Genomic DNA, 9,597 nt, shown 5'->3' with positions numbered 1-9,597 from the left:
CCATCCCTCTCTGTCTCTGTCGTTTGTGCTGAAGTACATGCCATTGTGTATTGTCATGGTTCTATTTTCTCCTTTCAGTTGTGATGCCCCTTCCATAAAAGCATTGCCTGCATTTCCTTTGTAACCACTGACAGAAAGCTGGTATTTATTTGCCTCATTTTGTACAGTGAAAGCAGTGTACTGAGCAGATACTTTTTGGCCATTCCAGTCTTCAATTTCAATCAAAGCTTCAGTGGGTCCCAGATTCGTTAGCTGGCTAATCTTGTCATTACCCAGCCATAATTCACCTAAGAAAGCAATAAAGGTTTAGTACGATTAGAAAAACTGCCCAGTGAAGCATTCCAACGTAGCTCAGTGTTTAGACATCTGCCAGCTATAGCCCCGAAAGCTTCTATAGCAGATAGGAAGTTGGCAATGCATAAAAAATGTTCCATGCTATCCAGTAATCCTTAATTTATCCTAAAATGTGATGATTTCCAGGTTTGAAGACAGGTGAGGCTTGGTGACACTGATTTATTAAAGGAGTTGAGAATCTTCACTCAACAAACTGAGCCAAAATTCATTTTAGTTATCCAATCATGTGAATAGCAAATTCTTATTTCTTTATTTAGGCCTTGTACACACCAAATGCAGACCAGATCTGCATGAGTTTCTGCACACGCAGTGCAGTAGGTTGTGCCACGTTTTTGCCACATTTTTGCCACATTTTTAATGCGTTCCGTGCCGTTTTTGGTTCGTTTAAAATGGGCTTTCAGTGTGTTCCAGGGCATTTGAATGCGTTTGCATGTGTTCCAGAGCGTCCCAGAGCAGGTAAAATAGGGCCTGCTGCAGTTTTTTTTACCTGCTCTGGAACTGAACGCTGCTATGTGAACTGGAGCTAAAAATACCATTGGAATACATTGGACGCAGTTTTGCTCCGGTCTGTAACTGCTCTGCTCCTGGAACGCGCTTGGTGTGAACAAGGCCTTAATCTGCATCTACATGATTGGGTGATCAAACTGAATACAGTAATCATTTTCAACTCCTTTAAGTAAATCAGCAGATTGTAGGTCAGTATTATTTTGTGAACAGTTAGGAGAATATGTTCCAACTGCTCCAGGTTTTGTCTGCTCCAGTTTTGATAAATTATATATATATATATATAACCACTGTTGTATTCTAGAGTTTCTGTTCATTAATGTTTTAATATATTAGTGTTAAAAAAGTATTCTATAGAGAATGCAAAACAAGGTGACTGCTAGTCACTCAGAACTCAAGATACAATCATTGACTCAACAATTCTCTACTGTGTCTGAAAGTGAACTCAGGTGAGTGTGCACCTCTGTTGGAGGTGGAGTATTGTTTATTGGTAGACAGGTTATTTGAAGGATCAGATATTCCCTTTACAATTGCAGTTCAATTTCAGACCATGCCTTTCAGGTAGGTCATTGAGTGACTTACCCAATGGTATATTTAGTAAGATGAAAAGGCACATGGTATTTCAAGGCATGCTTTATTATCAGAGACATAATTTCTAGACATATTATGTCTAATTACATGGCAAGCAGATTACACCTGTTTGTTCCACACTCAATCCCAGTTTCAGCAGACTGATTCACCTTTCCCAAGTGGTGCATGTTGAGAAAAATAGATACTGTTAAAAAAAACCTGAATGTGTATAAATGATGCATACCTGGCATGTCACAGATTCCTTTTCCGCCATCACGAGCAATATTTCCAAATCCATCCTTGTAGGCATCCCATTTTCTGCCAAAGCCAACACTGCCATCTTGTCTATTTTGGATCAGAGTCCATCCTGGGAGATTGCAAGCATTTCATGTATTGAGTATATATGAATCAGTTCTGGTTTTTATACATGCTTCCAAAACCCCAAAGCTGCAGCACATGTATTCAGATATACAAGAAACATGTCAACACAGACATGCCTTACAGTGAACCTGTGCAATGCTCATTTAAGGCAAAGCAACAGGTTCACTTATCTTCCCCCTCTATCCAGCAGCACATGCCCACCTTCTCTTCACTTCCTCATCTCTATGTTTAACCACCAAGAGGGAAGAAAATAAACTTTGTCCAAGCAGCAATTTTGAGATTATACATATGCTTCTCCTTTCCCCATGTGACAGCGCTGTGACAATCACCAAGCTCCAACATTGACATGTGGGATGGAGGGGAATGAGTCACATGCTCCTCTAAACCTGGAAGTATTTTCTTACGCTCAACAAAGTCAATCACATGTAGAGTGCCTGTGTCCTAACAACAGAGGCTAGCCTTCTCATCCCAGGTTGGTTGTAGGCCCATGATGGGACATATAGATCCATGGCATCAGAGATGTGCTGTGGACTTCTGGCTATGGCACATGCACACATACCAGAAACTATGTGCCATAGCTGCTGCACACCACTTACTAAAAAAAATGGACAACACTGAGTGTTCAGACAAAAGAATAAAATCTGTGGTCATGCTTTACTAACTGTACTGTAGTATGCAATTATTTTTAGTGCATGAATTTACAATACTTTTAATTAACCTGTTGCTTTTAAGATGATTTTTGCCCCGATGCCTACACCTATTTGCACACCAATATACTGTGAGCCAGATACCCCTGGCCCAATGCCTTTGCTATCCCACAGCATCTGTGCTGTTTTAGTCCATCATACAGAGTGATAAACTTGATTTTTTGTAACTATGTAACAGTTCTGAACAAAGTTGCATATCATAGGCAGATGGCATATTAGGAAGAATGCTTCATGTGAAATATAATTGCATTACTTGGTAATTTTTGCAGCTATATGTACATACTAATTAGTTACAAAATATGTACTAAATAGGTCCTGTTACAGTACAAACAATGTACTTATAGCTTCTTACCTCCATCTTGTGTGGTCATGTCGCAATAAACTTTGAATGGTCGGAAGAATGCATCTGGTTGAATGAGGTACATTTCTGAATTCTCTCCACCCTTCCTGTAGATTTCTTCACATTCTGCAAAAATAAGTGAACATTCATTTTGTGATTGACAGGACCGCGAAGGAAGATGATTTCATCTGTCGTTGTGTTGCTAATTTGTGTGACAGATAGGCACTCCCACATTTTTTGTGTGAATGTTTTATTTTATTTAAAAAAAGTAAAATTGGCTAGCTACATTGTGCTTTGTACAGGACTCCTGATGAGGCCCTTTCGTAAATAGTCATACATAGTCTAGAGAGCAAAACACATCTGCGAGAGTGTTTTTTTTAATTCAAAAAATTGAAATTTCATACATCTCGAATTCTCAACTCTGATCCATATTTCATATCTTATACTGTAATGGAGTTACCTTCATAAAACATTGTTACACTAAGGGATAGGAAGATACCAAGCCGCCTAATTTACAAAATTGAAGGGGCTAATAAGCCACATTAGATCTCCTAAGACAAATAAGCATAAGATCTATATCATAAGATCAATATCATATTTGATATCTAACAAATCGTAATTTTATTCTGTTAAATATATTGTTGGTTTGTTGTATTTTGAAACCACGTCATATGGAAATATACCTAGATGTATTTAGGATAGTTGTAAATAGCGGTGTGTCTGCTGAGTTTAATAAAATACTCTTCAATACACCTCCAACATACCCCCGAGACCCTTTTATTGGGTAGAGTTAGTTCTGAGACACCCACTCCACGGACAAGAAACACTGTTGCATTTAGCAGCTCTGGGCTCTTGGTTATATCATCAGAACTGCTAAGAATACCACAGATTCACATTAAGAAGGCCAGTGATTCTTGCTCATCACATTGGACTTTTATTGCAAGTGACCTGAACTCTGCACTGAACCTAAGACCAGACGGACTTCAGTTTTTCACTTTTACTATTTTACTGTTGCTTATGTCTGTTTGAAATATATTTTATGTAAATATTTCTTGCACTGTTTTTCTTTTCTTTCATTAAAATATTTTAAAAATGATAAGCTGAATCTCTGAAAGTTCTAACTAGAAATGAAAGAACTTTGCCTTTGTGAAGGACTATAGTATAGTAAAGCTCTGTTACTTTTCTGGCTGGGTGTGGCAATGAGTGTTACAGACATTTCTTAACAGTCAGAACTGCAACAGAAGATGCTGTGAAAGGTGTGCGTTTCCCTTAAAACACATGGTGGTGGCTAGTATGTGTGTAAAAGGTTAACTGCTCAATTAACATACGACAGTGACATTCACTCTACATCTGCTTGTGCATATATTGTTGTCCCATGAGCTGGAAAACCTCAGTGCAGGTTGAGGCTCAGAGCATTCTACATTCTCCTTACTAGTCTGGTCACATTGTCTGCAGTAGGATAACATTACATTAAGAAATAGGATATACCTTTGCCAGACACCACTGGAATATTGCATGTTGAAACACATGGAGATTTGCAATTCTCAACCTGGGTGGATATGGTGGCTTCTATTTTCTGGATTTTGGACCGCAAGTTTTCCAACACCTGGCGGAGGATACGGATGTTGGATGGGATGTTGTTGTCCAGATTTTCTTTGATATAAGTGTACTGCTCCTCAAGATCTACACCGTATTCATTAACAACATTCTCATTTTCTGAAAGAGAAAAATGTCCCAGTTAGACTATCACATAAACCAATGTTTACATAAATCATTTTCAAGGCTAGGATAAAAAAATCCTACCCGATCTAAAATGTTAGTGTTCATAGTTGTAGATCTCTATTATTTTTCCTATTGACTAAAAAAATACTAAGATTTACATATAAAGCTTTTTTGAGTACGTTTCAAGCATTGTAGTGTTTTTCATGATGTTTAAAGTGACACTAATCTCAGGAGTTAAATCTTAAAAATACATTCAAATAATTTAACTATTAACAAAAATGTATCTACTTTGTGTATCATTCAGCTGTAGATCCTCAAATCATCTCTGAATTGGTGCTGACATTGTCCTTCCTTCTGGAGGGTGGCTACTTTTGTTCTCCATGGTCCCTGTGTGTGTTGTAAAGTAGCCACCGCTCCAAGCTCACTCCTGTGATGCACTATAATCTCGCGTTTAATTTACTAATTTGTATTGAGATTGTCGTCCATCACGGGAGCGAGCTTGGAGTGGTGACTACTTTTCAATACACACAGGGACCATGGGGAACAGAAGTAACCACCCTCCAGAAGGGTGGCTACTCTAAATAATTCAGAGATTATTTAAAGATCTACAACCGAGGGATATACAAATAAGCTAAATTTTTGTTTATAGTTAAGGTATGTCAATGGATTTTTAATAATTAACTCCAGAGTGTTATGTCACTTTAAGTAAATTTTTGTGCATTCTAGTGAATCCAGACACAAGCAAACTTGGAAGGAAAAACTACAATGCAATAAAATGCAAGGAAAGTGCAACAACAATTAAAAAGGCTTAAAGGATAAATGCACTTTAAAACAAAGTGCACTTATCCTTTTTTGCCCCCTACCCCTGACCTTCCACTATTGTTTATATATGCCCCCTCTGCAGGCCACATCGGCACATCACAGCCCTACAGACTTCTATGGGACCGTCTCCCAGCCGGGAAACAGATGCAGCCAGGAATGGGAGATTTGCAGCGCCGGATGTCAACAAACATCGGAGCAGTGGCTCTTGGATCTTGGGAAGCATAGACAGGGCCGGATGTGCTCTCCCTGCTGCCCCAAGGCCAGGTTCCACAATGCGCCCCCCTCCCGCCAACCCCAATTTTTTCATTTAATTATTATTTTTTATTATTTTTTTAATTTTTATTATTTTTTTTACTTAACTTTATTGCTATCACACAGGAGCTAGCTAACAAGCCCCTGTGTGATAGCCTTTGGAGGTGACAGGTTCTCTTTATTGAACCTGTCACCTACAATACAGGAGTTCTAGCACAGCAGCTGAGATGGGAAGAGCACAGCTCTCCCCTCTCACTGTGTACCCGGAGCGGCAGTGTTACTTTTAACCCTGCCGCTCTGCTCCCTGCATCGGCGGCCAGTGAGGAGAGACTCGGCGGTCGGGGGAGGACGGAACCAGAGGAGAGAGGTAGGTGCAAGGGGGGAGGGTCGGGCGGACATTTTACAAGTGATCGCGGTGACATTGCTGCGATCACTTGTAAACGAACAAGCCGCTTTCTCACACTACATTTAGTCCTGCCTCCCCAAAGCAGGACTAAATGTAGAAAGCAACTGTATGTTCCGGGCGTCGGGGGATTCCACACCGCTGCCGCCCCTCTGCCGCCCCTCTGCTCCCTGACGCCCCCTCAGTGGTCTTGTGGGGAATCCGGGCCTGAGTATAGATCTGTGAAGGGCGAGGGTGGAATCATTTAGGTCAAGGGAGAGGGGCATTCTTTAAAAATGCTAAAAAACACATTTTAAGAAAGGAATAAATTGCTTTGTTTCTATATTGTGCAGCACCATAAACAAAGAATTATCCATAAATGTGAAGTACCTTTGTTGAGCTCCTGTCTTTCCTTCACCTTGTCTCCAAGCAGTGAAGCATACTTGTAGATATTGGTTGATGAGTGTGACAGTGATTCCACTCTTGGGCGGACTAAGGTCAGGGTGTCTTTTACAGTCTTCTCTTGTTTTAGAAGTCCAGTCCGCAATTCACAACCAGTTGGACATAATACTCCCTAGAACATATAATATAAAAGACTGTTAAGTATAACAAAAAAGTTGCCAAAACTGCTAATTATAGGCTCCCCCTGCCCCCCATGGTTGTGGCTCACTCTGCAGAACTGTTAAAAAGACAAGGCTCCCTTTTCCCATTATGAAAGATTTTCTTAAAACACGATTTCACCCTCTGTCTGTTTGTTGTCAGTTACTATAACAGTTGGCTTTTCATCTTTACATTTCTCTGTAAATACAACTGTGCAGCATAATATGTTCTTACCAGTTCCTCATATGCATGTTTACAGCCTCCTTCATCAGGATGTACGATGGCTTCCTTCTTCTGCCCTCTTACTGGAGGCTTGGTGGGACGTGGTCTGTAGCCACCTCCAATTACAGGAGGGGGGGGCCTTCTGGTGGGAATTATCTGTTGCCCAGGTTGAAGTGGGCGGTGTCCTCTGGCATCAACTCCTGCTTCTGAAACTTCCTAAAATGTGCCAATATATATATAAAATCATTGAATAATCAGGGAAAAAAATATTCTTTTCTTCTGAAACTTTGCCTTCATCTTCCTCACATAGCTTTTTGTCTTGTAATTGCATCCTAACCAATTACATGTTACCACCAGCGCCACGATGTCAAATTTAAACTGTACTTGAAACAGAAGAATCATAATAAAGTTTCTTCTTCTAGGCTAAATGTATTTATACAATAAGTCAATGATATGCAGTAGTCTTTTTATCTCCTTTTTAAGTCATTAAACGCCAGCAAATATGACAATGACTCATAACAACCAATCAGAAATCACTTTTTTGACCGATCTGATTGCAGTTAATTAAAATATGATTGTTTTTTGGACTTCTGTACAATTTTTAAGCCTTAAGCTTAAAAATAACCATTGGGTTACTATTTTAAATCGCTGGCCTTTTCAGCCAGTTTTGGAATACTTATTTGATCCTTGCCCTCACCTCATACTTTGTCAGACTCTATGGGGGGAATTTATCAAAACTGGAGCAGAAAGAATCTGGAGCAGTTTACCAGGGCAACCAATCAGCTTCTCTCAGTTTCAGTTTGTTCAGTTAAGATTTGAAAATGAAAGAGAGAAGCTGATTGGTTGCCATGCACAGCTGCACAGGGAATCACAGTGTCATAAAATATATCTCCAGCTACAACATTTTAAATAGTTTTAGATAGAGTAGAACGGGTTAGAACCTTGGTTTTGATTGAAGTCTGTATGCCCGATGGGGAGCAGTCTCGGCACTTACTGTTCTCAAAGATACAACAGGAAGTGTGCGGATATTTCCTAAAAATGAGGGGCATTCCAAACTCTGACAGTTGTAACAAGAGTCCCCATTAGAATACATCCTCTATATTGTTGTTTTGATGATAACCATAACATTTTGGATTCCCCCCTAAAAACATAGGTTAGATCTCCCCAACAGGATCAAAGACAGCATTATAAACCTGACAGTGACTCTAACCGTTTCCCACTCTACCCTAAATGAGTAAAACTTTTGATTCAAATGATATTTTAAAGTGACACTATACTCAGGAGTTAAATCTTAAAAATGCATTCAAGTACCTTACCTGTTAAGAAATGTATCTTATTTGTGTATCACTTGGCTGTAGATCCTCAAATCATCTCTGAATTGGTGCTGACACTGTCCTTCCTTCTGGAGGGTGGCTGCTTTTGTTCCCCATGGTCCCTGTGTGTGTTGTAAAGTAGCCACCACACCAAGCTTGCTCCCTTGATGGACTATAATCACAATACAAATTAGTAAACTAAACATGAGATTGTAGTCCATCACGGGAGTGAGCTTGGAGAGCAAAAGTAGCCACCCTCCAGAAGGAAGGACAGTGTCGGCACCAATTCAGAGATGATTTGAGGATCTACAACCGAGTGATACACAAATAAGGTACATTATTGTTAAATATATTTATATTTATCTTATAAATGCATTCAAAACTTGAATGCATTTATAAGATTTAACACCTGAATTTAGTATCACTTTAAGTAGATATGATTCTATGTGAACATTCAGCTACCATTCTGTATCCTACACTAGAAAATTACAATTTAAGTACAAAAGTTTGAATTTGATTGTTGGCTGGAGGGCAACTCTGAACAGTTTGTACATGTGAGAAATAATAAAAGAATAGACTGGACCATGTATGAGGAATGAAAGCTCTTGCACTTTCTCTTTAAGTATATGTGAAGTAGTGAAGCAGTTGACTGCACCACCCGGAACACGGTGGTGACAAGGAAGAGGGCTTAGCATGAAAGGGACTCTACCATAGACAGGGAACATTTTATATGTGCTTGGGAGTCTGTCCTTGCCACAGCAGCCATGGGCTGTTATAGCGGATGTATTTACTGATGCTGACATGATTTATTTATCTATGACAAGAGTAGCCTTGTAAAGTGAAATTTCATTCTGAAAGACCCACAGCTTCATAGAAGAGGATGTGCATGCCTAAACAATTGAAGCATCTAAAATATATTTGCCCCAAGGCCTCTTTAAGGATTGATTATCACTGCGTGTAGCACCACTGTCTCAGAACAAATATATGGGAGGTGTGGATACAAAATTGGATTTTGAATTAGATGTTGTAAAGTGCAATGAGGATGATCATGATAGTAAATAATCAGATTTCACCTTTTATAGAGAGTTAGAGTGAAGATTGCTTATTGATTGATATAGGTTAGTGGCATTTTGTCTCCTGTGTTTTCACCTATTCACACAGTTTACTAGGAGCCTTTAAGGGCAGAAAAGGAAAGTACAGACAGATTTTCTCAGTCAAACAGTACTAAATATATGACTCAATCTACAGTGCTTATTTTAAGTGCAATATACCCACCCACCATACAGTGTACATCAACTAAAGCACTTATGCAACATGAAAAAAAAATACATTATTACTCAAGAAAGTTGCATCCAAATATCCAAATGACTAATTTCTCACAGTTTCTCGTAAACAATGCAAAAAAAATCAAATAAATACAAATATATA

At 39.2% G+C, this 9,597-nt stretch overlaps 1 protein-coding gene across 1 annotated transcript in view; it reads right to left on the bottom strand.

The window, feature by feature from the left end:
* FGB (fibrinogen beta chain) overlaps positions 1–9,597 on the bottom strand; it is an 11,242-nt gene that overhangs the window by 967 nt on the left and 678 nt on the right. The window contains exons 2-8 of the mRNA XM_018557935.1: positions 9,336–9,342; positions 6,869–7,056; positions 6,425–6,608; positions 4,345–4,572; positions 2,869–2,982; positions 1,673–1,795; positions 3–287 (exon numbers count right to left, since the gene is read on the bottom strand). Of these exons, the coding sequence (XP_018413437.1) occupies positions 3–287; positions 1,673–1,795; positions 2,869–2,982; positions 4,345–4,572; positions 6,425–6,608; positions 6,869–7,056; positions 9,336–9,342 (1,129 nt within the window). The remainder of the gene's footprint in view (positions 1–2; positions 288–1,672; positions 1,796–2,868; positions 2,983–4,344; positions 4,573–6,424; positions 6,609–6,868; positions 7,057–9,335; positions 9,343–9,597) is intronic.

This window comes from Nanorana parkeri, unplaced genomic scaffold (assembly GCF_000935625.1).
Source record: "Nanorana parkeri isolate BGI_ZX_2015 unplaced genomic scaffold, ASM93562v1 scaffold311, whole genome shotgun sequence".
Taxonomy (NCBI): Eukaryota; Metazoa; Chordata; class Amphibia; order Anura; family Dicroglossidae; genus Nanorana; species Nanorana parkeri.
This window is presented reverse-complemented; position numbering and strand designations above follow the sequence as displayed.